Genomic DNA, 27,547 nt, shown 5'->3' on the forward strand with positions numbered 1-27,547 from the left:
CAAATCACGAACCGCGGTTCCTACCGTTCCGTCTCGATTGACCTATCAATTATCACCCTTCCCTAACACTACCTTGCCACTACCACTACCATTACCACTACTACTACTACAGTAGCCCGCCCAGACCCCGAAAGTCCGAAAGCCCTCAAGCGCAAAGGTCCTCAAGCGCGAAAGTCCGAAAAGGCCCGATTCACAGCGATCATGACTGCTAGTGTACCACCCGCCAGTCTGGCCTCAACGCGGGACCTAGTTTGCCTAGCCCACCTAGCTCTTTAAGATCATCGCTAAGATCATCCTCAGCGTCTGAGGTGCAGCTGGACTAGATGAAAAGGTCCGATGGTGTGGTGTGATGCGCGTGGTGATGTTCAGGAGGGTTGGGCAGGCGTGCAGGGAAGAAGGGTGTTACTGTACCTAGGTAGTGCGTAACCTGCGTGCTGAAAGTTGGTAGTGTATCCAAGGCTGGAGGTGGCAAGTGAAACTGCGATGACGAATTAGATGAATAACGAACTAGATGTACGCAGGGAACAACGAACGCCGACGGGGTCGATGGAAAGCAGCCAGCCAATCGGGCAGGATTAATCATCTGTGAGTCTGTGACATGCCGAAGGGTGAGAGGAGCATAGAGTAATAGAGTTCGGTGGCTGGGTAGCCCAGCCGTTGAGAACGAGGTTAGGTAGGTTAGTACGTAGGTTAGGGAGGTGATCGTGCATGACGCCGCTAGGAAGTCGGGATAGAGATGAGCGAGTGACATGTGTGGAAGTGACATGTTTACACGGTGCGCTATGCAGATTTACCCCGTGTTCAAGCGGAGTTGACACCGGTGACGTGCGGCATATGCCCAGGTGTGGTGAGATTCACAAGTTAACTCTCTCCGTGTTTCCACGAATGGGCATGATTACTCATAAGGACGTGAAAGCCAAGATTTGAAGATGAGGACACGGCAGGGAAACGAGATGAATCTGGGTTAACGTTGGGAAAGAGGGCGTTCTGGAACACGGGTGCAAGAGCTTGGAATCTGGTGGCTGAGATCGTGGAGTAAATATCGGAATTTACAGCTATTTCAGTCTACATCCGGAACTAAACAATGCGCTCAAGTGCAGCACGAGCAGTCATTGCAGCTCGAGTCGCGGATAGCAGGCGGCGCCGCGCACGTCTTCTGCGGTGTGTACGGCAGCGTCGTAGTAGCAGACGGAGGAGCATTGAGCGTCGATGCCTTGACCAAAACCGGGATAGCAGCGCCAGTCGAAAGACGGAATTCGCGATGGCCAAGAACTGGGGGGTTCGTTAGTACAAAGATGTCGGAACGACATTGAAAAGACGGTGACATACCACGAAGCAAACTTCCAATCTCGCCGGAATGCGAGGAGATGGAGATGTAGGTACTATCATCATTGCTGAGGATATCATCGAGTACAGCCTTGGAACGAGCATCTTGGTTTGCGCGCGGCTCAGCGAAGAGCTCAGTCCAGTACGGGTCTTCTTCTGCGAAACCCTTTTCGAACTTGAAGCCAGGGAAGTTCTTCTTGATAAAGGACTTGCTGTGGCGGCGATCGCATGTATGCGCGCTAATACCCTCGCGCAGGAATTCCTTGACAACAGGCACAAAGGGGTTCTTTTTCGGCAGCTTGACGCCTTCGAAAGTGATCTTCGCGGTATCGAGACAGCGGTACAGGGGGCTGGTGTAAAAAGTCTCAGGCGGGGTGATCTTCTCGTCTTTGATGAGGTGGCTCCAGAACTTGTTTACTACTTTCGCTTGCTCGATGCCGTCGATGGTGAGCTGTGCATCTGCCCAGGTAACGGTGCCGTTGCCGTCGAGTTCAGACCAGTAGCAGTTCCACGCCGGAGTGCCGAAGTAGGATTCTGCGGCGTTGTGGAAGCCTTCGCCGTGGCGGCCCATGAAGAAGAGGGTGTAGCGCTCATTGCGCGGTGCCTTTTTGTTTAGGGTGGAGATGTAGTGGGCGAGCCGCTGCCATTGGGTTGAGTGCTTGCGGTCTGGGCAGGAAGAATCGCTGGGGTAGGTTCGGTTGATTAGACCGAAGTTGCTGGTTAGGAAGTTGAAGGTCGAGGGGTCGGTGGAGGGCTCGTCTTGTTGGAAGATACCGGTTACGACGGTGTAGTTGATGGACTTTGCGTGGTGGTATGCGCTGACTGAGGATGCGGCCGTTAGAAGACCGTAAAGAAGCGATGACGCGAGCATGATGGCAGATTAGATATTAAATTACTGGAGATAAATCCAACGCCTGCTGTTCGGATGAACGACGGTTCCCGGCTTCTCTTTAAGACGTACATGATGTCGGGCGTCTTTGCTCCGATTGTACAGCGGCGGACATTGTTGCAGATGGTGATGATGCTGACAGCCAATCATTAACAAACGTGATTCGGCTGCATTGCCGGACGAGGTATAACGCATGGCGACGAACGTTGACCTTCCTGTCGCGTCGCTGGCCAAGGACTAGTTATGATGGGGCAATGAAGATCAAAACCCCGGTGGGGAAGAAGCGTGTCGTATGGCATGGCCGTGATTGGAAGGGAATATTCGTTCAAGAAGTTCACGATGCTGCGAGGGACGCACTTGTGGTCCGTAGACCCGGTTTACGGTGCCGCCCAACTTCCTTCGGATGATATGGACAATTGGAGTGTGGGACATGTGGAAACGATAGACTTTGTAGAAATTGGAATAAAAAAATATGCTGTTGTTCAACGACCTGGTCAGGAGTTTACCCATGTTCTCTCCAACCAGCTCCGAGTGAATCTGTGAAGCATTGTGATCACGTTGGAGGAAGAACTTCGAGTGGAGTTCAGTGTGAAGGAACTGCGCGCAAGTGCAGGCGGTGTTGGAGTCTCGCAGGAAGGTGAAAGCCCGCCTTGTGCGTGTGTACCTGCCAAGGCCGTCGGCTGCACCTGCCCTGCAAGAGCTGAGCCGCGGCTCCACAAAAATTCCAGTTGTAGCTGTCGCGAAATGCATTCCACCAACTCCCGCATCATCTTTAGACCCAAGATGTTCGAGAACTTGTGCGCGCTCCCGGTGGAGCACGATATCTTTGTGCAGGCGATCCATCCAGAGGAGCCTATCATATCCGTCGGCTTGGCTAGCGGCCACGTGCAGACGTACAGGCTGCCCTCGGGCGCAAGCGACGACGACGACAATGACGAGACGATAGCTTCCGAAAAGGGCTTTGGCACCATAGACAAGCTCTGGGACACACGGCGACACAAGGGAAGCTGTCGGACACTCGGATACAGCGTCGATGGCACGTCGCTTTACTCGGCAGGCACAGATGGCATGGTCAAGGTCGCAGACTGCATGACGGGCCAGGTCACTGCGAAGATTTGTGTACCGCTAGATCCGTAAGCACAAGAGACATGGATATCACGTGAGCAATACTGACACCGACAGCGCGAATGGCGGCATCGACGCGCCTACCCTCGTCTACGGTCTCTCACCGCAATCCCTCATCCTCACCACCGACTCGGGCTCACTGCACATCTACGACATTCGGAACCTCAAGGGCGGCGAAAAGGTCTCCCTAAAGCCCGAAAACACACACCGCCCCCACGACGACTACGTCTCCTCCCTCACACCTCTACCGCCCACGCAAGCGAGTACCAGCGGCTGGGCCAAGCAATGGGTCACAACGGGAGGAAGCACACTGGCCGTCACGGATCTGCGGAGAGGCGTCATGGTCCGGAGTGAGGACCAGGAAGAAGAGTTGCTCAGTTCGTGCATCGTGACTGGTCTACCAAAGAAGGGCTCAAGCGTAGGCGAGAAGGTCATCGTTGGTGCAGGCGATGGTGTTCTCACACTCTGGGAGCGCGGAGTCTGGGACGACCAAGACGAACGCATCATCGTCGACCGCTCTAAGGGAGGCGGCGAGAGCCTCGACTCCCTCACTGTCGTACCAGACGGCGTTGGACCTGGCGGAAAGCACATCGCCGTAGGCCTGGGCAACGGAGACATTCGCTTTGCCAAGCTCGGCCCGAATAAGGTTGTCGCAGAGCTCAAGCACGACGAGCTGGCCAAGGAGAGTGTCATTGGTCTGGGTTTCGACGTCACCGGCCGCATGATCAGCAGTGGTGGAAAGACCGTCAAGGTCTGGGGCGAGCAGACCTGGCAGGACGTGGACGAAGACGACGAGGAGACCACTAACGGCAAGCGAGATCACGAAAGCGAGGACAGCGACGATAGCGATAAGGACATGGACGACAGCAGTGAGGACGATGAGCCCAAGCAGAAGCGCAAGAGGAGAAAGAAGGGCAAGGGCGGACAAGCCAAGGGCCATGGCATCACGCAGTTCTTAGGACTGGATTGAAGCGGCAATATGTGGTGACTGGTTGTTCAGCTGAATGCTGACTGTCCTCATCCTGGGAAGCAGCTCGTCGTGAGCATGCAGCGGACGCATAGTTGAAGCAAGGTAGAAACTTCGACTTCATTGGTAGCGCTACAAAGGTACGCGAAGCAGCCATCACATGTCTTAATAGCACTTCATTAACGCCGGCACAGTAATAGACAAGAATTACTAATTCTCATACGCTTGTTGTCACCAGCTCCTGCCTCTGTCGCAATTGCCCCCACTCCCAGTCGGGTCTAGTCCCAAATGTCGTACCTGCTGAAACTGCCACCTCACTCCCTTTCTCACACCAGCAACACCACAACACCATGGCTCATTCTCAGAAATCGTACCAGCATATCGAGCATGCCTCGACGTGTCCATGCGCGACGAACGCGCTAGGTGCAGTGCTTCCACCCCAGCTCATACCGCCGATATCGCTTACTAACCTCGTGGGGCAGATGACTGCAACTGCTTCTTCTCTGCGCTTTCCAAAACATCCATCTTCCAGGCTGCTAGCTTTGAAGGGCCTGGCGGCGTAGATGGGCAGCTCGATGAGATCGCTCAAAGTCACATCCAGGATTTCGTGGCGCAAAAGAGGAGCCAGCGTGGCGACTTACCGCATGAACCACCATCACAGCTCTACCAGCCTCTTGGAGAAGGCGAAATCCGCGTCTTGGAGCTGCATCCTGGCGAGCCCGGAAGTCCGCTGCGAGGCACTCTACACGTTGTCAGCATCGACTTTTCGCATCCCGCAAGAGAGGAGCAATATACACAGCCCTTCGACAATCCAGCAAACACCAGTAGAAGGACTTTGACTTACACCCGGCACACCAATCATGCCGTTTCACTCGCTACAGGCAAGCCGGTGTGGTACACAGCCCTCAGCTACGTCTGGGGCCCACCAATCTTCGAGGATACCATCTCCTTTGAACATGGACAGTTGAATATCTCCGCAAGCTTGGCAGGTGCTTTGAACCACTTGAGATCGACTGAGCATAGTGTTGTCTTGTGGACGGATCAAATTTGCATCAATCAGCCCGACATCGCGGAGAAGGTGCAGCAGATCCCGTTGATGGGCTTGGTCTACACACATGCTACAAACACGCTCATATGGCTTGGTGATGACGGTGAAGAGGACTCAGCTCTTGCGTTCGATCTGATGGAGACTGTTTTTGTGCGGTTACAAGGGACGGATGCGCAAGTGACGCCAGCGGACTTTGAGAGGCTGGATTTTCCACCTAGCCTTGATCGAGCGTGGTGGGCTGTTCGTCAAGTCCTGCGCCGCCCCTGGTTCGGCAGACTGTGGACCATACAGGAAGCCGTGCTTTCGAGACATCTATTCGTCAAATGCGGCAAGGTTGAGGTGTGCTGGGATGACTTTGCTGCGTGGTGTCATGACCTGGCAGAAACGCATGTGCTCAGCTGGCTGACTGGTAACGCTGAGCTGGATGAGAAGTACACAACGAAAGCAGATGTCAAAGCATTGCCGCCGCATGGTGCTGATGTGGTGAACTCTGTTCAGGCAGAGCGCGTACATGGCCTGACAATCGTTACGAAAGAAGCATTACTAACCATTCTGGTTTCTACACGTTATGCGCAGGCGACAAACCCCAAAGACAAGATTTACGGTGTGCTGGGTATAGCAGATGCCGATATCGTACCCGACTACAATCCCGATGTTCCTGCGAGAGCGGTCTATCACGAGGCCTGTCTGACGGAAGTACCTGATCGCATTTACGAACTGTTAAGCTGTGTCGATCACGAACACCCGCTCCAGCCGTCTTGGGTCCCAGACTGGAGCACCCCACGCGTAACGGACGTATTTGGCTATTCGACAAGATCTTGGGCTGTATACTGCGCGGGTGGTAGGCCCGTCACCGGCGCGCAGCCACCCAAGGCTATCGTGAGCGAAGATAAGCAAGAGATCACACTGAGCGGTAAAGCATTCGACACCATTGCCATTCTAGGCAGTGTCAGTGAGGATCCCTTTCTTGATATCGACAATCCACAACGGGGCAATCGTGATTTAGCATCTTACGCCGAGCTTGTCATGGGCGCTGGTCGAACACACACATACCTTTTACAAGGTAGTTCAACATACGACGCCTTTCTACACACACTACTGGCGGGACGCGATGGCTCTGGCGTTGCGCCACCAGATGCAGACCACAGCGAGGTATTCGGGCTCATCCTAGATGCCACGACAGGCAAGTCCCTATACCTACCTGGTCAGACTATGAGCCAGCGGCGGCAGAAGGGTCACTTCAATCTCGACAGTCTCAAGACCAGGAAGCCGGCAAAGACCCTGGAAGACTTGCAAACGGCGTACCGGGCCGCGTTGAAGATGCGCCGCTTTGCTGTAACTGAGAAGGGCTACTTTGCATTAGTGCCGAGGGGTGCGCAAGTCGGTGATGAGCTCGCTGTCTTCGATAGGGCATGTGTACCTTTTGTGATCAGGAAGCAGCAAGTCGAAGGAGTTGCCGAGAAATTTGAGCTGCTTGGTGAAGCTTACGTCCATGGTATTATGAAGGGCGAAGTGTTGGTCAAGGAAGACATTGAGCTTCAAGACATCACGCTTGCTTGAGCGCATCCTAGGCGGTCCATCTTCCCGATAATCGACCATCGATCACGATCCGGTCGGCACTTTTCTACTAGCGCCGACATGTCAACCAGGTCACAAGCAAGCCTCTTTATATGGGGCGGCACTCTATCCTCGGGGGGCTTGGCGCCTTCAATTTACACACGGCTAAGCCATTGGCTAAAGACAACCTCGCTTAGGACTTCTAAGAACATTCGACACACGCTCTACATTGCTTAATATAATCGCGTGGCAACTCCAGCGACACGGCCTTTCTCATCCGGGTTTTGGCTGGTATAGCGTTGCGGTTTCAGGCCTTTGCCGCAGCGGCGCGCGATGCGGTTGGTGGACGCGAAGGAAATGCTCCGTTCACCTGGGGTGCAGGATGTAGGCTTGTTCGCATCTGGGACCGTGTATGTGATATCACCAAGCATGCAATATATGTAAACCTTGGGTCTGGGTTCAGATCTTGAACGTCAGGGCGAAGACATTGTTTATAAGTACCCCGGCTACAGCAACGTTGAAACATCAAGCACCTCCACTCGAAGCAACATCAACCATCATAATGAAGTTCTCCACCCCGATCGTCCTTGCTGCTGCAGCCAGCTCAGCATCCGCCCACACAATCTTCGTCAGCGTCAACGGTGGCGCAGTAGGAGATGGTGTCCGCGTCCCCTCCTACGACGGCGTACGCATCCCACACCTCCAATTAATCCCTCCCCCCATCTAACATCCCCTAGCCCATCAACGACGTCTCCACCAACGACATAGTCTGCAACGGCGGCCCCAACCCCACCGCCAAAACCTCCACAGTCATAACCCTCCAAGCCGGCTCCACCGCCACCCTAACCTGGCGCCACACCCTCACCTCCGGGCCCAGCGACGTAATCGACTCCTCCCACAAAGGCCCCGTAATGGCCTACATGAAGAAAGTCAGCGACGCCAAAACCGACTCCGGCGTCGGCGGCGGCTGGTTCAAGATCGCTGAAGACGCGTTCGACGGCTCGAAATGGGGTGTTGATCGTCTTATCGCCAATAAAGGTGTTCAGACTATTACGATTCCAAAGTGCATTGCTCCCGGACAGTATCTTTTGAGGGGAGAGCTGATTGCGCTGCATAGCGCGAGTAGCAGTATGGGCGCGCAGTTTTATATGGAGTGTGCGCAGATTAATGTTACGGGGGGTGAGGCGAGTAAGACGCCCGCGACGGTTTCTTTCCCCGGCGCGTATAAGCAGAATGATGCGGGCATTCTTTACAATCTTTACACTGGGAGCAAGACGTATACTAGTCCTGGACCGGCGGTGTTCAAGTGCTAAGCAATGCGCGGATAGGAGAGGATAGTCGCGTTGATGCGCAAACGGTCTAGAATAAGAACATGTTGATTTCAAAGTGAAGTGCCTTCTGTTATAAGCAGATTATCTAGTGTCGCTGCCGTTCCATTCCCCATACTCAGTACTCTTCTAGTCCAACCTTATCCTACCCAATCCTTAGTCGGCGAAAATGACGACATCTTCATAGCCGCCTACATACTCAACATCTCAGTCGAGAAGTCCGACAGCGATATCGAAGTCGCTGTTCTTGGGGGTCGCAATGGCCCTTGACTTGTACTTCCTACCCGTGCCTGCGGTAGGCACAGCGGGGAGCTAGTTGAAGGGAACAATGACGTTGAGGTATTGCGGGATATGTCGGAAGCCCTTCCAGTACTTCCTTGTCTCTCGGGAGCAAGAGGTTAGCTTTGTAGACCTGCTTCAAGGGATGATGTCGTTGATGTTGGTGATGCGATGGCACGTGGCTTGCGCGGTGTCTATTTGACTTGTTGACGTCAATGGCTGCGACGGGTGTTTTGTACTAGGTAGTGTGAGGGGTGAGAGGAGACAAATGTTTTTAAGTATGTGTAGAATGGCGCATATAGTAATAAGCTGACTACGGGTTTAACGCAGCGACTAGGGGCCTGTTTAGCTATTGTCGTACGTATAATAGGTATATAATGCTAAGCCCTGTTCTATATAATAAGGTAATTAGAGGCTTATCTATTTTACGTTATATAAGCTGTTAGCGTATAGCTTCTAAAAGTACCCTGCTCTATTCTATATCTTTTAGACTACTTCTTTCTTTTTCTTTTTTTCTGTATAGCTCTTTAAGAGCCTTTATAAGTTTATTATATACTTATATACTTACTAAAAAGTGTAAGATAATATTATTAAAAAATATAATATAAAAAGATATCTAATTAAAAGAAAATCTACTTAAACGCACTAGAAAAGCTATATTATATTTCTATTCTATATTATTATACATTTTAGTATTAAAATATATTCTCTTAAGTCTCTTAACTTGCTTATAGCTATTATTAGCCTTCTAACTTACTTTACTGCTTATTAGCTACAAAAACTATTCTATGTTTTACAGAATTGTACAACAATTACTAAACAGGCCCTAGAAGAGGTAGTTGCGAAGGAGTAAGGTAGAGATATTGCGTTTGAGCTAACAACATCTAAATCTTTAAGAAATCTTGTAGTCTGCAAGAGTCTAGGATTGCAATCTCTTCTATTTAATATAAGGCACCTTTGTGTATGTAGTAGCGGTGTAGTGCGGGAGTTATAAGTAGTTCGTCTCGGTCTGCGTCATCGCAGCTTAGTCTACAACTATACCTACGTGAATTCCTCCTTAAAATTTCTTGTCGCATGTTGCTGCATACACGATGCTAGAGCTTTAAATGTAGATACTTCCTAACACAATGTATGCTTCTTACGGTGGAATGTTTGTGCAAAGTAAGCACAAGATATTGCTACACCCGCTGCCGGCATGAGTGGTATGACGTCATCGTTCGCGTTCAGCCTTCCTCGTGTTGCGGTACGCCTCCGTCGTATTTGCCCTTCTCCTTCAGCTCAGCCATACTCTAATACATGCTCACTCGCTTCAAACTACTGCAAATGGTATCCCACGCAAACACGGCACGCTACACGCACTTCCAGCTCACCGGTGCGCAGCACGCCAGACATGACATCGAAGGCTTTGTGGCGCGGCAAGGCTGAGGTATTGGCTGTCATGCAGGTTTGGCGATTGTCTTGCGTCCTGACCCCTCATTGTTCTTATGCGCCTTCCTCGTACTTCGCGCGTCTTCAGTAGCCCATCATCTTTTGTTTCTGAGCAAGCTCGCCCGGACACGAAGCACTCTCTGAGTATGGCCGATCCTCCTGCCACACCTGGGACTTGGAAAAGGTGTAAGCGGGCGGTCATTAAGCCTTTCCTGCGTCGCAAAGGTCATGTACGCTCCGAAACGGCTACTAACACTCCTCTCGCTGCGCGCCCTAGTCAACCGCGGGCTACCTCAATTCCAGCGGATGCGTCGATATTGCTCCCGACGGCTACCGACGCGTCGGTAGTTCCTCCTTCGAATTCCGCTACCCCTCGCGGTGTTCCAAATGACGCACCTGCCCATATGAAAGGCGCTCACAACACTGGAGATGCTTCTCGTCATGTACACCTGCCTACTTCAGGCGAGGGCGATCTAATCGCAGGCAACCACACGCGACAACCATCAGCCTCCGCGCCTCTGAGTGAGGACTGGGGATCTCAGATACTTCAGGACGCCAGTCGCGCCGACACACTTCATACACCCGATCTGGCACAAGGCGCAGTAGAGTCTCCAGAACATGCGTTCAGCCTGGGAAGTCTACACACATCAGGAAATGCTACGAAGTGGCATGAAGCACTTCAGATGTTCAAAAGGAGCAACAAGATTGAGTACGAGTATCTCGATAGTAAGATCAGTCAAACGCAAACAACTCAAGGCGGTGACATAAAGTGGACGCTGCCCAAGCATCTCGAGCAGGATCCCAAATCCAACGAAATCATACGTCGAGCTAAACGATGGTTACCTACTCTGGCGAGTGTCAGGTCCGTTGTCATGCCAATCGCAGCTCTAGATCCACACAAGATTGCTCCCATTTGCTGTGCAATCATTCTGGCTATTCCTGAGGTACGTTGCAATGCTTCCCAACAAAATCGTAGCTAACTCCTTCAGCTTGCGGTCAATGGTCCGGATACAGAATACAGATCCAAAGCACTAGACGCATACTTCGAAGCGGCCAATACTATCAACGACTGGATATCCTTTGAAATGATATTTGCAGTAGAACGCGAGGACGTAGTGTCGAATTTGAAGAGTCAGCTCCCCGATGTCTACATCATGGCATTACGGCTCATGTGCCACATTCACTCCGCGCTGGATAAGCTCTCGGAGGGATCGAAAGCGGATCGAGTAAAGGCAAAAGGTGAGCGATTATCTCGATGATACAACTGCTAAAACGTGCTTCGCTCACAGTCACGATCCAGCCGCTGCCATGATGAAAAACGACCCTGGTGTGTGGGATGAGAAAGTCAAAGACCTCAGGAGGGCAGGAGAGGAAATAAGTAGAGAAAAAAAGCGTACGAATGATAAAATCGCCGCTGATGAGAAAGTCGCAGCCGCACTGAAATGGTTCAAAAAGAAGGACGACCCAGAGGATGCGCTAAGCAAGATCGAGAAAGAAATAACGTCGGACGGTCGATCTAAAAACTACGCGCAGTGGTTTCTCGAGTCGAGTGAATACAAGACCTGGTTTGAGGCTGTGCGTCGTCACGGTGACGATAATGTGCAATTTCGAGCGCCAAGTCCAGCGCGAATACTTTGGATAGCTGGCCCTTTTGGCATGGGAAAAACCACCCTTGCGTACGTCATCTGTACATGCATGGGTATTCTGCTGACCTCCATCTAGTCATCGAGTATTGCTCAGCCTGAAAGCACTCGAGAGTATACCAGTTCCAGGAGAGTCTCTGCGCGTGGTCCACTATTTTTGCTCCGCCCGAGGCAGCTCAAGACCTGATCACGAGACAGTCATACGCTCACTCATTCTGAAGCTTTCTTGGGGACTAGACTGTTCTATTGCGCCGAAAGCTTACCAATTCTACTGCAAATGGACACGGGGACCCGAAGATGAGCCCTCTATCGACGACTGGAAGAGTCTACTTGACGCGCTCATCGCTAAGTCCGATCTATCCACGAAGCTTGTTATCCTTGTGGATGGACTTGATGCATTCGAGAAAACGGAGGAGGGGCAGTTGTTCCTTGAAAGCATGAAGTCTGTTGCAAAAGATCACAGCCACGTATTCTTCGTCTTTTCATCTCACCAATATGTGCTGGACAGTAGCGAATATGATGAATCGTTACTCGTCGAATACAAGGTCAATCCGGAAGATACAAGAAGAGACTTGGAGGCTTTCGTTGACACCGAAATCGAAGCTCGGGCTCCCGCCCCCGGCGAGACCGTGGACGTTGAGATAGGTCCAGTGATTGAGGCGAAGGAAAGGGTCATCTCAATCTTTTGTAAGAACTGCCATTGTGCCCTCATCAAACCTCACATTACGTACTGACTGGAGTGTAGTCCAACAAGGTCAAGAGAAACTTCGTGATACAATGAGACAACTGCTGCTGGATCGTGCCAATGGCATGTAAGTTGATCGGGCATATTTTCTCAAGCGCTCTGCTGAAGGATCCAGGTTTGTGTGGGTCAAGATCTGGCTCCAGATTCTGCTGCCTGAACGTCCTCGACAAAAGATCGTGTTGACGGTAAAGCACGCCGAAGAGCTTCTTGACCAATTGAGAGGCTCAGGTAACCACAAGAAGACGGAGCAACTTCAGACTGCGTACCAACGTCTCTGGGACAGAAACGAGTACGAGTCCTATTTAGAAATTCGGCGAAACCTCTTTCGCTTCGTCCTCTGCTGGAGAGAGCTGTTGTCGGTCAAAGTTCTTACAAAGGCTTTGCAAATTAACGGCGAGGGCGAAGACCTAGACGACGAAACCCTTCCTGAAAAGCGAATACGTGATCTGGGTGCCGACTTCTTGACCTTTGATGACGACAACAAAATCAGGTTCGCTCACGACTCTGCGAGGGTTTTCATTCTTAAGCTGCTTGACGACGTAGATAAAGATTCGGCTTTGTTCCGAATACAAGATACCCATCGCCGGGCGTTGCGACTGTTCATCCAAGTCTTTGCTCCAACCAACCACTCCAGTCCCTTCGTCTCTGGCCTCGCGAAGTATTTCTCGACTAACCTGTCGTATCACTGCCAGCGATCCATCCAAAATGCTCTGATCTACAACAAAGAATGGGAAATTTTGTTTGAGCAGGTTCTGGATTCGTACTCATTGATGGTTCCATCGACACCACGATTGGCTTTTCCAACTTATCCAAAGGAGATGTCAAACCAATCTGTCAATTGGAACCTGACATCAGCTGGAAACATAGTTCGGCCCGTACACCCATCTTTTAGAGACATTCCATTTGTGATAAAAACGGCATCGACTGAACTTGGTTATCCATGGACGAAGAACATATCAGACGAGATGTTCGAGTCCCTGAGAGACGCTCGAGAAAACTGGGGCGAACAGGCCCGGTATCTAGAGCGCAGACTTGAGGGTATCTTGAGTGGCTACAACCTAGCTGCAGCGGTGGAGAGTGAACACAACTCTGCAGCTTCCTTCATACTCCATGGCAGTTGGTCGTTGCAAGGTCCGAAGGGCGTGCTTGACCTCATTGAAGATGCGTTCGACCAACACCTCTTCTTTGGTTTCCTTTGTTTGACCCCGAAGATTGAGGAACGTATGTTGTTTGAGCGTTTCATTAATCGTTGTGCGGATGACTTCGAGTTTACCATGCGGTCGGGAGCCCTGCGTAAGCAGTTCCTGAGTGGCTTGGCCGAGCATCGTAGGGGGCGCGTGAGGGGGAGGGTGGTAATGATGAAAAGGGGGAAGTATATATTTAGAGATAACCTCACGATGCATAGGAGCAGACCGCAGTCTGAGTCAAAGGCGCATTCTATTCTTTCTAGGAGCAGACATAGATAAGGCTGTAGTTCGATTTTGCGCACAAAAGCAAGTCTTCCTGGTCCCGAGAGCCCCACGTACAATTGACGTTTAAAAGGCTACCCTGGAACAAAGCATGATCAAGGCGCATGTCTCTCAGCATGCTCAACCTGCTACTTTCATGTAGTATGAGGGAAAATATCGAATACTTCCTCGTAGATGTCTTCGTATCAATTAATATGTAAGAAAACTTCCTTTCAATGTAGTCGCCACTGTTCCCCATCCCTTTCCTCACCTATCCTTCTCCCAGTCATCGCATCTCGTTACGAGCACACAAAAAATGCGTATGCGTTATCGTCGTGCCAGTAACGTGATGGGACGCGACTTCCAACTATCTGGTCAGAGCCGACATCCCCGCTCTTGGCAAATGTGGGGCTTCGCAGCTTAGCTTCGCCCATCTCTCATCGATAACGCAAGCACGATAACAACTCCATCACCACTCACAATGTGGACTTCACACCTTCCTCATAGAAGCATCGCCAAGTATGTAGCATGCACGATGTCGTAATGCTGCATCTCAAAAGACGGCTCGTAACCGGCGATATGTCAGATCGAAATGCCCGCGGATGTAAGCGGAGGAGTTGGGCGACGGCAAGAGTGGGATGGGCTGGAGTATAAAGGTTCGGGTAGAACAAGATGTGAATCATTGGGTCTTTTGATTGTTGGTTCTTATCGTCAAGCATCATGCGGCTCTCCAATTTCGCACTCGCCGCTGCTCTCAGCGCTACCGGCAATACCGCACCAACAGCGTCCCAATCCCAACCCCGTCAAGCAACCACCGCGAGCGAGCGACTCGGTCTAACATGGCTAGGCGGCAACAGCAGCCTCCCCAAAGTCCTGTACTTATCACTCAAAGAACTCACATCCACCCCTCCCCCTAACACACCCCCAGCGTCCTCTTCACCGGCGGCACCATAGCCGGCGGCTCCATCTACGGCGCGCTTGACGACACGCAATACGGCCAACTCAGCCAAACCGGCGAAGATATAATAGCACGCAACCCGTATCTCCTCAACAACACGCAACTCGCCGTCTCAAACTGGACATCCGAAGATGGCTCAACCGGCACAAACGACGCTTTAGTCATGAACATGACGCGCTTCGCACACGACGCCCTCTGTTCAGAAGACAGTGATATCGTCGGCGCGGTATACACGCACGGCACGAATTCGCTCGAGGAAACGGCGTTCCTGATGGACTCGCTTGTGAACTGCGGGAAACCGGTTGTGGGGACGGGGAGTATGCGGCCTTTTACGCATTTATCGTGGGATGGGGAGGCGAACTTTTTTGATGCGGTTATGTTGGCTGCCAGCCCTGAATCACGCAATCGAGGACTCATGGTAGCGTTCAACGCACGCATCATACCGGGGTATTGGGTAACGAAATTGCATAGCACGAACCCGGATGCTTTTGGGCCTACGTCAGGGGGTGATCTGGGTATCTTTATTAACAGTTTGCCGGTTTTTTTTAATACGCCGAGTCAGCCGTTGTACAAGTACTACTTCGATATCGGCACTGTTTCAGCCTACCACACATACCCAAGCCTACCCAAAGTCGACATCCTCTACGCAGCCCGCGAGTTCGACGGCAAGCTCGTACTCGATGCGCACGCCAACGGCGCGGACGGCGTCGTCATAGCCGGCACAGGCAACGGCGGCGTACCGAATGGCGGAGACGAGATTGTCGAAGCGATGGAGAAAGGGCTTCAGGTTGTTGTTGGAACGCGCAGTCCGCATGGGCCGTCGAGTCCGGCAAGGACACCGAGCTTTGCGAAGGCGGGGTTTGTGCATCCGATTCAAGCGAGGATTATGTTGCAGCTGGCGATTGCGAGTGGGATGGATATGAATCGGACGATTGGGGTGTTTGAAGGGGGGTTTAGGAGGGCGATTGGACAGAGTTGGGGTCCGGGGGGTTGATGTAATGGGATATGTGGGGAAATATATAAGGTGATGAAGATGGTCAGAGAAATGGTGAACGAGATCTGATCCTCCATCCCAAGCCTTCCAGATCCTTGGTCTAGATGCACAACTCTACCCCCCTCCCAACGTCCCCAAAACCCCCCCTTCCCACCCCAACCTCACTTATCCTCCTCCCACCACCTACTCCCATCCCACCCCTTCCCATAACTCTTCCCCTTCCCATCCTTCTCCGAGTCATGCTTATGGAAGAAAGCAAACTCCTTCCCAATATCACTCAACCCATCACCCGCATCGTTAACCAACATGCCCTTACCCGGTCTCGCCATAAAATACGCATAACGGTGGATATCCTGTGAGTTATCCATCCAAGGCATGACTTCATCCAGAAAGTTCCTGATCTCGTCGTCGGTGCCTTCGGCGCGGAACTCGGTGACCCAGATGGGGAGGCCGCGCGCGACTTTGCGCGCGTTGGCGATGTGGTCTTTGAAGTTTTGCGCGGAGTTGGGGAGGGAGTTGTACCTGTGGGGGGGTTGTGAGTGGGTGTGTTGGTGGAGGGGGTGGGAGTGGGAGTGGGGGAGGGAAGGGAAGGAGACGAGTGACGTACCAGTGGATGTTGATAAAGTCAATGGTACATCCATCACAGGCTTCCAGGAACTTGGCTAGCCAGCCCAGACCAGTGGTATCAGAGGCCGCGGCATTGGTAACAGCCGGTGAACCGAGATACATCGCGCTGTTGAAGTTGGAGAGCGGTTCCATGTGTTTCTTCCAACCGGCAACGGCGGTGGGGACGTCGATGCAAGAACCGCCTGCGTCAGGACTTTTACTATAATCAGCACGACCTCGAACAACCGCCCCCTTGTCTACGCTTATCAGAGACAGCCAACTTACATGCAGTTATCCGGCTCATTAAACCCCATCAACCACGTCGCAAACCCATTATCCTCGAAATTCTTCCTCGCCATCGCCTCCGCATTGTCTTTCCACCTTCCCGTATGATCGTCCCTGAGTGAATGCAGCATGGGAATGAAGCGGAACCAGGCAGGTGATAGGGCGGATGAGGAGTCCCAGTTGAAGCGCCAGGTGACGTGGGTTCCATCGCCTTGGAAGAGCTTGTTGTAGGCGACGTCGTTGTAGGCTACGCCGCGGCGTTCGTGGGCGGGGGTTTGGGTGAGGGGGTCGTGTTTGGGCTTGCTGCCTTGGGCGGAGGCGGGGGTGTCGTCGGGGAAGGGGATGGCGAGGGGGGTCGCGGTGGTGAGGACGGAAAGTAGGAAGACGAGGATTAGGGCGAGGAGTTTCATGATATGATAGGCGAGGAGATCGAGGTAGGGACTGGGTGGAGAGAGAGAGTGGTGGGCTTGGGGCAATCGATGGGTCTTGAATGGTCGTGCGGAATTGACGTGAAGGTAGTGAGTGAGTGGATCTTGTGAAGGGGTTTTGTGAGAGAATGTGGAGATGTAGTTATATGAGTATATGAGCAGGTTATAGGTCCGTGGATCACGCTCGCTGGCCTAGCGCTGATAACGCTTTCGCAGAGGTAAAGTCGGGAGCCTTGACAAACGCTTGGAGTAGGACTACGGTCACGACCCGGGTGGGTACTCGAAATGATTGCCCTAGAGAAGGCAGGCTTCACTGGCGGGCAGTGCGAGGGTGGTGGATGCAATCAGAAGACTACCAATGCGATCGTTCGCGGTGATTAGGCCAAGACATGTAGGTTAGAATGTACTTCGTTCGTTTGTTAGAAGTCGCAAGATGACCTTGTTGAGTGGATGATAATGGACCACCACTTCTCCTTCACCTCACTAGCGCTTTAGCGGTCTAGCTCACTGTCCGCTATTGGTGGCGCATGCGGAGTGAGAGGTGAGACCACGGTGTTTGATCAAAAACAGGGTGCGTGCCAAGGATCATCGAGACGTCCAAATATTGGTATACACATGAAGTACATGATACATAGCTTATTACTGAGCCTACATCTTACCACCAGTAAGCTCCTCGGCCACCTTCTTGACGCGCTCTTTGGCAAGGCCAACACCCTCGCCGCCCTTGAGCTTGTTGAGCATATCGCCGACACCCTCTGGTAGCGGTCCATCCCATGGGCTGAGACCGTTCCTGCCGTCTTCTCTTGGGCCCATGACACCCCTGGCGTCCCAAGCAACAGGCTGCTCATCAGAGCCGAAGACCTTCTCTATCGCCTCGTCTAATTGTTGCTCGTCCACGATGAACTTGCGCGCGTTGGTGTATAGATCGTGTAGGCGGGAGGCGCGGATTTCTTGTATCCGGGCTACTCGGCGCTGGTATGCTCGGCTCCGGGCCTTTGTGATGTCGGGCCGTGGGGGTAGGCTGTCGGTGAGGAAGTCGCGAATGCCCTTGGCGACTGAGGTTTCTGTCAAGATGTCGACTTCGCGCCGTGGTGCCGTGGCCAATTCCCGCCTCTTCGCACCGATGGCCTGGATCTTGGCCATGTACTCGGCCTCTGATGTGACCTTTCGCTCGTGCAGCGCCTTGACACCCTCTTTCAAATTCTCTCTCCGCTTCTCCGCCAGCCTCTGCTTGTATAACCGGTAGTCGACATCCCGGCTGTATGGTCCGGGGGCCTTGACTTCTTTGGGCTCCTTGGTACTCCGGTCGAGGAAGATGTCTGACTCTTTCGGGTGCTTATTCCTTGTCTTGAAGACGTCTCTTGGGATGGGGAGGTGGCCCTTTACCGCGGGCTTGGCCGGGTACGTGGGCTGCAGCGGCTTCGGCACGTCGATGTAGTTTGGCGACTGCGGACCGAGGGCGAGGGCGGATGGTGTGGAGGAGAAGGCACGCACACACAGGCTGCTACTCCAGCCATTGGCAGCTGCAGAGGGTCGGACGGGTATCCTGGGCGGCATGGCGGTGTTGCTGCCTCGTGCACTTGGATGCGGCGATGCGGAGGTGCTGCGGTCGTGTCGTCGCGCCTGCTTCGAAATTGTCGGCGCCAAGCCCCTTGGCCCCACTCTGGCTAGCTCCCGCCTCTCAAAAAAAGTTGCCCATGCCTCGCGAACTCTACTCTTCACTCTTCCCAACCCGCCAACACCACCGGAAGCAGTCGCCATGGGTGTCCAGAAGAAAGAGTACAACCGCAAGGAGCGCGAGGGCAAGACGGGCGATGGCATGGGCAATGTCAAGACCAAGGGCGCCAACTTCTACCGGTATGTCGCGCAATCTTTTTGCGCCAGGGTCTTTATGTACAGTTATACTGACAGTTTGGTAGTGATGCGAAGAAGGTCAAGCTCCTCAAGCGCCTCACAGGTGGCACAGCGGAGCGCAATGCCAAGGGAGACATTACCAAGGCCGCCGTCTACCAGAACCGCGCAGCGCCTGTCGCCCGTGTAGAGCCCAACAGGAAGTGGTTCAACAACACGCGAGTGATATCGCAAGATGCCCTCGACAGCTTCCGCTCGGCCGTGGAGGCGCAGTCTTCGGACCCTACCACGTTCCTGATGAAGCGCAACAAGCTCCCCATGAGCTTGATCGAGACACCAGGACAGATCCCAGGCCTCAAGCAGCACGCGGCCAAGATCGCCGTCGGCAGCCAGCCTTTCTCAGAGACTTTCGGCCCCAAGGCTCAACGGAAGCGCCCGAAGCTCGACTTCAGCTCCATTGAGGATCTGGCTGGTCGCACAGGAAGCATGCATGAGACCTACGTGGAGCGCCTCGAGAACGCCAAGCTGCTGTCGGGCACGTCTGGCGAGGCAGAGCAGAACGAGTCCTTCGCCGACAACCCCAACGGCGAGCTTACGTCTGCGCGCGAGTTCATTTTCATGAAGGGCACGTCGAAGCGTATCTGGAACGAGCTGTACAAGGTAAGCTTACAACCATCACCTCTCACAATCCATGTCTGACATACCCCAGGTCATTGATTCCTCCGATGTCATTCTCCATGTTCTAGACGCCCGCGACCCTGATGGCACTCGTTGCCGCTCCGTCGAAAAATACATCCGCACCGAGGCACCCCACAAGCATCTGGTCTTCGTCCTCAACAAGGTCGATCTTGTTCCCTCCAAGGTTGCTGTAAGTTCACGCCCCCTTTCCACCCCCTACACCATCCACACCCTCCTTAAGTCAAGGACCTTTTCCTATTCCATGAATACGGTTCTGTTACAAGTTGGGAAGAGCAAAAGTGGCTCGCTGGCCTAAGATCGTCTTGATCGCGGGTCGATTGGTAACCGTCTTGGTTGCCCATCAATAGAGTCACGCGTGATTTGTTTGAGTTGAGGACCGTCTCTGCACTAGCAGCTTCATGGCGGTACTCTTAGTAATATTTCGCACATCCCGTCGTCGACACATTATCATGTCAAGTTGATGACCACGCACTGACACTTGACAGGCTGCATGGGTTCGTCATCTCAGCAAAGAGTTCCCGACTCTTGCTTTCCACGCCTCCATCAACAACAGTTTCGGTAAGGGTTCTTTGATCGCCCTTCTCCGCCAGTTCAGCTCCCTCCACAGCGACCGTAAACAGGTGTCCGTGGGTATGGTTGGCTACCCGAACACCGGTAAATCGTCCATCATCAACACTCTGCGGAAGAAGAAGGTGTGCGTCGTTGCGCCCATTGCCGGTGAAACCAAGGTGTGGCAGTACATTACCTTGATGAAGCGCATCTACATGATCGACTGTCCTGGTATTGTGCCACCAAACCAAAACGACACCGATACGGATCTGCTGCTCCGCGGTAGTGTCCGTGTCGAGAACGTCGAATACCCAGCACAATACATCGAAGAGGTTCTGAAGCGTGTACAACCGCGACATCTCCAGCGAACGTACGATATCAAGGACTCAGACTACAAAGGCGATGCTGTCGCTTTTCTGGAAAACTTGTGCCGCAAGAGCGGTCGTCTCCTCAAGGGCGGTGAAGCTGATATTGATGGCGCCGCGAAGATGGTTTTGAACGACTGGATAAGAGGAAAGCTTCCCTGGTTCACTCCACCACCATACAAGGAGGGCGAGGAATCAACCAGCGGACCCATCAACGCGAAGCGCGAAGGCAAGCTCGGTGAGATGAGCAAGAAGCGGAAGCGAGGCGGTGAGAGTGAGGCCGGTGAGAAGGCTGGTGCAAAACAAGATGAGTCCGACTACGATAGCGACTTTAGTGGTTTCAGTGACGAAGACGGCCTAGAACTGGATGGCGAAGATGATGATGAGGAAGAGGTATCGGACGACGACGAAGAAGGTGGCACAACACTCGAAGCCGCCGACGTTGATGAAGCTGCCGACGATGATGACAAAAGCGAAGACGATGAGGTGGTGGAGAAAGAGCTCGCTGCCATAACATCGGCGCTTTCCAAAGCGAAGAAGCGGCAAAAGACCACGTAAGGTCAAAAAGATAGTTAGTTTATGATTCAAATGATACCCCGATATTACGATGTCCCAATCACTGACTCACCCTTCATCAGTTGATGCTTCGCTCGTACAATCTTGCGCTTCAAATCATGCTCCCCTTTGTTAATTTGATCGAATTCAGATGACGAGCCAGCGTCAAACCCCGAATCTGCCGCTGCGGAATGCTGGGCAGCATCCGTTTGTACAGGTGGATGTTGCGCCTTGACGTCTTGTTGGTGCGACATGATTACAAACGATTCTATCGCGGTCACACTGGGGTCAGGATAGGCTAGCTGGTGGAGTGGCTGACGCAAGGATAGAAGGATCACCAGCGTGGGCACAACACGGAAAACGTCCAGGATCTGGGGTCTTGGACTGAGGTCATCATGCAGCCCACAGCCTCGCTACTACGCCTTGCAGGTGCCACCTGCCGTGCTCAGGTGCTGTGCTGACAACCGTTCGGTATAGGTTCGTCCGAACAATGAGGGGCACACGTGTGGTGCGACTGGGTTAGCATCCCGACAACTTGTTGCGACAATAAGAACGCAAGGCTGGTGCTCCTTTCCTCCTAATCATTGCGACCCTCGATTTCCCCAGACTTGATCATGGCCGCCGATCCAACCCCAAGCAAAGCAGCTCTCTCCCTGCTCGACAACATCGCTTCCCTCAGCACCGGCTTCAAAAATGGTGCAAGCGGCGCAAGAGAAGGCTTACTAGACGCATGCCGCAGCCTCATCTCAGAAGCCAGCCACCCATCTGAAAACATGCTAGACATACTCTGGGCCCAACCCACCCACCTAACCACGCTCTGGCTTGCCGTCGAAGTAAACCTCTTCCAAGGCATGTCCTCAGTCCCAGAAACCGGAGCCAGCAGCCTCTCCATCGCAAAGTCCTGCTCCGAAAACTGCGACAAAAACGTCGACCCCGTCATCGTCGCACGCATGCTGCGACACCTCGCCGCCATGGGCACAGTCCGCGAGACCGGCCCTGATACCTTTGCTAATACACCTACCTCCCGTGCTTTCGCCGAGCAAGCATACCAAGACTCCATTTTGTTCATCGCGGAAGACTTTCAGCCTGTGCATCACTCCATGAAATCTTATTTCGAAGCCAGGGACTGGAAGTGTCCGGACTCTGGTCTTGATGCGCCGTTCCAGCACACTTACAACTGTAAAGGGAGTCATTACTTTGAGTACATGCAGCATCGCAATCCTGAAATGGGGAGGAGGTTTGCGAGTATGATGGGGAGTTGGAGTAAAGGAAGGCCGAGGTGGTTTGCGAGTGATTACTATCCGGTGCAGGAGAGGTTGATTGATGGGGCGGAGGTGGGGAAGACGTTTCTTGTTGATGTTGGGGGTGGGAGTGGTCATGATGTTGAGGGGTTGAGGGAGGCGTTTGAGGGACGGTTACCGGGGGGGTTGGTGTTGCAGGATAGGCCTGAGATTGTGGGATTGGCGAAAATAGGGTTTGGTGCAAAGGCTATGTCACATGACTTTATGACTGAGCAGCCTGTCAGGGGTGCAAGGGCGTATTATCTCCATTCCATCATCCAAGACTGGAACGACGACGTCAACTCCCAGATTCTGAAAGCGATTGTGCCGGCGATGACGAAGGGGTATTCAAAGGTTCTCGTTAACGATTTCGTTGTGCCGGATCAGGGTGCGCATTGGGTGCAGAGTAAGTCCATCGTCTTCTCTGATGTGAAAATGTGATGGGTTGCTAATGCGTGGTAGCGTGTCTGGACTGGGAGCTTATGGCTAGTCTGGGGGCAAGACACCGGACGGAAGAGGAGCATCGCAGGATGTATGAAGGTGCGGGGTTGAAGGTGATGGGTGTTTGGCGGCATCCGCATAGTTTGGATTCGCTGATTGAGCTCGAGCTGGCTTGAGTGGGTATTGATACCGAAGTGTTGGTGCACTTGGTAGATCACCGCATCGCGCCCGTGTGGAAGCTACGCGCATAGCTTTTCACCATCGCCTCTGGGCTTCGCGCGAGGACTTATGGCGTTCTCGCGAGTGACTTTGGGCGTGTGAATTATGGGGATTGGAAAAGTTTGAATCGGTGGTCTTTCAGAGTCACTCACAGCCTAACAGACTTTGTCTCTAAAGGCTATTAGTAGCACGTTAAACAGAAGCTTTCTTAATGCAATTGTCTATATACATATATACTATATATAAGCGTTTAGAATGTGTAAGAAGATATTAGGAATAAATAGCGAGTTAAATGTTCTAATTATATATTAACTAGCCTAACTACTAATAACGTTGAAGCAAAAACAGCATTTTACGAGAAACGAACCTTAACCTTCGACGTTAATAATGCATTCTTTGCCTTCTTCCAAACCCGAACAGCAACAACATCGACTCAAATCGAGATCGACATCTGTGTAATCCAGGCAGAATTCTGGGTCTCACGTACGATTACTCGCCCGAAGGTCCCGAAACACGCTTTCTACAGTCAAACAAGACAAGACTAACGGTCACATTCTGTCCTTCCGCCTTTCAAACGACCAAAGCATTTTCCTCTCATTCGATCCACCAGACAAATGGACCTGTGACGCCATTGGCCGAAATTCAAGATCGGCAGCCTACAGTCTGAACGTTTCTCCACGAGGCAGTGCATGCTGTCATAGGTTCCGACACTACACCGGATAAAGTTGAAGTGGGAGGCGCATCGAAAATAGCGTGTATGTATCATGCAATATCCCAGCGATCAAGAAATTATCTAACTATCTTGCTAGTCGGAGCGCTCAATGTGCTTCGATACGCTAACCCGCCGCCTAATTTGCAAATAAAGCCCGCTAGAGATATAACGACTGCACCAGAGCCCTATACATTTGCTGCATTCGCTTATTGGCTTAGCGTTAACCCTTTCAAGGAGAGCTATTACTAGGACTAGACCGCTGGATCAGCTCGTCACCGGAGCAACACACCGTGAGAAGGTGGGACTATTTTAGCACTAGAAGCGATGCATCTGCCGTATTGACTCTCTTGAACAATTCGTTTACTTCTCGCAATGCAACTTCACGTTGATGCGTCTTTTCATGTCCTTGACCTATTCAGTCACTTCCATTTCTTCATCCTGATGCAGCCGAGTGGCACAAGGATAGCTTTATGTGAATGTAATATGTCGTTCCAAACCATCACTTCAGCTCTTTTCCAGCATGTGTGCGTCAGATTGGAAATGAAAAATTCAAGTGATTCGCCGCAATAGGCGAAACATCATCAATGGCAACCCGTTTAGTTGGATAAAAGGCATGGGTAGAACGTACTTTCATGGAAGTCCTGGTATTACAAGTGTCTATTTCTCACAAAAAGTCTGACTAACGCTCAAACGCTCGATGAGATGACCCCAGGACTCTTATTTCGGAATAAGAGGTGACATAGGTGACGATTTTCGAGCTGAAGACCTAGGCCGGCTTCCATCCAACGATGAGGTCCAAATGTGCGTACTACAGATGCGAGTCACATATAGCTACCACTTGATTGGCTGGCGATTCCGGTAGCGAACAAACTGCTCACGATCGAGGGTACCAACGTACGCGTGTACCTTGGTACCACCGGTTGCGAAAACATTTCGCGCACGCATAAGTATCCATGCAGCTGACAACATTTTCCATTGCAACAGCTTTCTCAGACACCAGCCTAATTGCCAACGTTCAACAATGTCCGACACACGCGATCTCGACATCACCAGTAATGTATGCGAATGGATCACAATCACCGCGCCAGAGAGCATACATTACGCAAGCTCACAGTCCAATCAACTATGGCGTACCGTGCTTCTGGCTCTCATTGATCTGAAGAGGTGTGACGGGGTACAAGAGTGTGACTGGAGTCGCGTTCTAGAACAGCGGTCTGAACTATACCTCTGGATATCCTGGACCCACAAGTCTGCCTACGATGCGCATGTCGATATGGACAGACATCGCCATCTCCATCAAAAGCTGGAGTTGCTGTCATCCTCAGTAGTAAAAACAAAGATCATACAGTATGACATGCCCGGTTGCTACTCTGGAGGCGCCCGGTTAGCTCGATCCTGGCCAAGTGTCACTTTGATGCAGTTTCCGGGCAAGCTCACTGAGAAGCAACGCGATCAGATCGAGTCCAGTCCGAGCATGGCGATGTGCACTGAGAGGCACAACCCGTTTATTGATCAACGGAAACTTGGCGGCTTTGTGCTCCTCGAGAGTGATAGTCACGGCGAACTTGTTACGCTGGGACAGGACACATATGTCATACTCGACCGTTGGGAGAGTCCCGCCCGTGAAGAAGAAGTGAAAGGCATCGGTAAAACCAGAAAGCACAGGGCGCCGGCCCGTGATCGGTGTGATCGTGCTCAATCACCGCCTCCTCGTTTCGTCGACCAAATGAGGGCACTGGGTTGTAGCACGATCGAGACCAGGCACATGCGCTTCACCCACATGCATGCCCCTACCGACCCGCACGAAGTAATAGAGTTAGTCGCAGAGGATATGGAGGCGAAAAGCTTCGAGTTTGACTGGGAAAAAGGCAGGAAAATGTGGAAGAAGAGAAAGAGAGCGAGAATGTCGCGCATGAGGTATGGGTGCAGGTGTGGTACTCTCACGACGGAAAGTGAAGCAGCTATAAAGAGGCAGATGCTGTTAGCTCAGGACAGGGATGTCGACGCTGAAAGAGGAGACAGGAGGAATGGACTGCGAGCGAATGCGCAGTTGAAGCTGAGAAGGAGGGACTACAAAGGCATGTGTTGAGGTATCTGCCGCTGTAGCGATATCGCTCACCAATGAGAGGCATGTATAGCCTCGTTGGTACAACCATCGCACTAGAGTTACTTTCTTCGTCCGCAGTATCAATCGATTTATGACGATCACGACATCAAGCTAAGCTCAACAGAGCTTAGATCGTGTTTCACAACGGCGTCAACTTTGGAATCCCCGAGGTCCGACCGGAACAACACGTACTGCCGTTCCCTCACCTCATCTCCCACTCAACACCGCGCCTTCGTCACATCGTCTCCTCGTCAATTTGCGCAACAAGAGCTGTGCTACCTTTAGTCCGTCATTCATGCGAGCATTGGCATCGCCTCCTGTTTGCTGCCTCGCCATTGAAGCTACTCACACGTGAGCAGCTACCTGTAGCTGGCCATCGCACGTTCTCCTCTTTGTCAGATCAGCAGGCATTGCTGCAGAAATTAATACAACGTCTGTCTATACGTCATCTACCTGGGTTTAGATTCCAGTACAGACATAGTGGAGCATTCGAGTGGCATCGCGCTCAATTGAGGCAGTTTCTAGTGCACTAGACCCAATTCGGCAGCATACATCCAGAGCACCCTGTTGGTGACGACCTGGCAGTCTGACGAACGTACCCGGCTTCTATACGTATCGATTGCGTGAGGGGCAGGCACGATGCGGGGCATATCGACGTTCTCAACCATTCTCTTTCCTCTTCTCTCTACATCCACAGTCTTTGCTTTAGAACAACAGCCCTTCGAATTCGGCGCCATGTCTGCACCCCAATACACGCTTCCTCCGCTACCATATGCCTACGATGTTAGTATAGCCTGAGATGACGTTGTTACCCCGCGCACGGTATGCTCACAGTTCTAGGCATTGGAACCGCACATCTCCGCCCAGATCATGGAGCTGCATCACAGCAAGCACCATCAAACCTACATCACAAACTTGAACGGTCTTCTCAAGACCCAGGCCGAAGCTGTCTCTACCTCGGACATCACCTCGCAGGTCTCCATACAACAGGGAATCAAGTTCAACGCAGGCGGACACATCAATCACTCCCTCTTCTGGCAGAACCTCGCACCTGCAAGCTCGGATGAGGCCAAGAGCTCCGCTGCTCCTGAGCTGCTCAAGCAGATCAAGGCGACCTGGGGTGACGAGGACAAGTTCAAGGAAGCCTTCAACACCGCTCTGCTCGGCATTCAGGGAAGTGGCTGGGGCTGGCTGGTCAAGACCGATATGGGCAAAGAGCAGCGGCTGTCTATTGTGACGACCAAGGATCAAGACCCTGTCGTTGGCAAGGGCGAAGTTCCGATCTTCGGTGTTGATATGGTGAGTTGCTGGCTCTTCGACCCTTGAGGCCACAGGCGACTAATTTGACATACAGTGGGAGCATGCGTACTACCTTCAGTACCAGAACGGCAAAGCTGCATATGTCAAAAACATCTGGAATGTCATCAACTGGAAGACAGCGGAGGAGCGTTACCGAGGATCGCGCGCCGATGCTTTCAGCGTGCTCAAGGCGTCCATGTAGGCGGGCGGAGACCTCATGTAGGGACAGCACGAAACGATGTGAATGATATGATGGTTTTGCGATCGCAACTTGACATACATACGTACCTTCACTGAAGAGCACCATGGTGGATCTTAGCGCCCGAGCTTGACCAATCGGGTACTCTTCCGAAACTTGCTCAAAGACACGCATTCACTCTCAAATCTCAAACTTTGCAATACATGCCGCTGAAACA

General features: G+C 52.3%; 10 protein-coding genes across 10 annotated transcripts; 7 read left to right on the forward strand and 3 right to left on the reverse strand.

Moving 5' to 3' along the window:
- Positions 1-1,090: 1,090 nt before the first annotated feature.
- On the reverse strand, positions 1,091-2,197 carry J4E87_010081 (uncharacterized protein; the record flags this gene model as incomplete). The annotated part of the gene is made up of 1 exon (XM_049381655.1): positions 1,091-2,197. The coding sequence occupies one exon, from the start codon at positions 2,195-2,197 to the stop codon at positions 1,091-1,093; it is 1,107 nt and encodes a 368-aa protein (XP_049228651.1).
- Positions 2,198-2,959: 762 nt separating this feature from the next.
- On the forward strand, positions 2,960-4,310 carry JIP5 (WD repeat-containing protein jip5; the record flags this gene model as incomplete). Its single annotated transcript, XM_049381656.1, has 2 exons — positions 2,960-3,348; positions 3,398-4,310. 2 exons carry the CDS (start codon positions 2,960-2,962, stop codon positions 4,308-4,310), a joined length of 1,302 nt encoding a protein of 433 aa, XP_049228652.1.
- A 347-nt stretch (positions 4,311-4,657) lies between these two features.
- On the forward strand, positions 4,658-6,915 carry J4E87_010083 (uncharacterized protein; the record flags this gene model as incomplete). The annotated part of the gene is made up of 2 exons (XM_049381657.1): positions 4,658-4,706; positions 4,790-6,915. 2 exons carry the CDS (start codon positions 4,658-4,660, stop codon positions 6,913-6,915), a joined length of 2,175 nt encoding a protein of 724 aa, XP_049228653.1.
- Positions 6,916-7,474: 559 nt separating this feature from the next.
- J4E87_010084 (uncharacterized protein) lies at positions 7,475-8,225 on the forward strand (the record flags this gene model as incomplete). The annotated part of the gene is made up of 2 exons (XM_049381658.1): positions 7,475-7,597; positions 7,650-8,225. The coding sequence occupies 2 exons, from the start codon at positions 7,475-7,477 to the stop codon at positions 8,223-8,225; spliced, it is 699 nt and encodes a 232-aa protein (XP_049228654.1).
- A 2,126-nt stretch (positions 8,226-10,351) lies between these two features.
- On the forward strand, positions 10,352-15,735 carry J4E87_010085 (uncharacterized protein; the record flags this gene model as incomplete). The annotated part of the gene is made up of 8 exons (XM_049381659.1): positions 10,352-10,891; positions 10,937-11,186; positions 11,248-11,623; positions 11,670-12,277; positions 12,336-12,402; positions 12,451-13,556; positions 14,631-14,658; positions 14,712-15,735. The coding sequence occupies 8 exons, from the start codon at positions 10,352-10,354 to the stop codon at positions 15,733-15,735; spliced, it is 3,999 nt and encodes a 1,332-aa protein (XP_049228655.1).
- Positions 15,736-15,896: 161 nt separating this feature from the next.
- On the reverse strand, positions 15,897-17,036 carry J4E87_010086 (uncharacterized protein; the record flags this gene model as incomplete). The annotated part of the gene is made up of 3 exons (XM_049381660.1): positions 15,897-16,257; positions 16,343-16,555; positions 16,627-17,036. 3 exons carry the CDS (start codon positions 17,034-17,036, stop codon positions 15,897-15,899), a joined length of 984 nt encoding a protein of 327 aa, XP_049228656.1.
- A 666-nt stretch (positions 17,037-17,702) lies between these two features.
- J4E87_010087 (uncharacterized protein) lies at positions 17,703-18,611 on the reverse strand (the record flags this gene model as incomplete). Its single annotated transcript, XM_049381661.1, has 1 exon — positions 17,703-18,611. The coding sequence occupies one exon, from the start codon at positions 18,609-18,611 to the stop codon at positions 17,703-17,705; it is 909 nt and encodes a 302-aa protein (XP_049228657.1).
- A 202-nt stretch (positions 18,612-18,813) lies between these two features.
- Positions 18,814-21,076, forward strand: NOG2 (GTPase required for pre-60S ribosomal subunit nuclear export and maturation; the record flags this gene model as incomplete). The annotated part of the gene is made up of 4 exons (XM_049381662.1): positions 18,814-18,911; positions 18,974-19,565; positions 19,615-19,773; positions 20,090-21,076. The coding sequence occupies 4 exons, from the start codon at positions 18,814-18,816 to the stop codon at positions 21,074-21,076; spliced, it is 1,836 nt and encodes a 611-aa protein (XP_049228658.1).
- Positions 21,077-21,687: 611 nt separating this feature from the next.
- J4E87_010089 (uncharacterized protein) lies at positions 21,688-22,794 on the forward strand (the record flags this gene model as incomplete). The annotated part of the gene is made up of 1 exon (XM_049381663.1): positions 21,688-22,794. One exon carries the CDS (start codon positions 21,688-21,690, stop codon positions 22,792-22,794), a length of 1,107 nt encoding a protein of 368 aa, XP_049228659.1.
- Positions 22,795-26,567: 3,773 nt separating this feature from the next.
- Positions 26,568-27,333, forward strand: SOD2 (Superoxide dismutase [Mn], mitochondrial; the record flags this gene model as incomplete). Its single annotated transcript, XM_049381664.1, has 3 exons — positions 26,568-26,615; positions 26,673-27,131; positions 27,187-27,333. 3 exons carry the CDS (start codon positions 26,568-26,570, stop codon positions 27,331-27,333), a joined length of 654 nt encoding a protein of 217 aa, XP_049228660.1.
- Positions 27,334-27,547: the final 214 nt, after the last annotated feature.

The sequence above is a fragment of the Alternaria ethzedia genome, assembly GCF_023757985.1.
Source record: "Alternaria ethzedia strain BMP 0044 chromosome Unknown scaffold_42, whole genome shotgun sequence".
Classification (NCBI taxonomy): Eukaryota; Fungi; Ascomycota; class Dothideomycetes; order Pleosporales; family Pleosporaceae; genus Alternaria; species Alternaria ethzedia.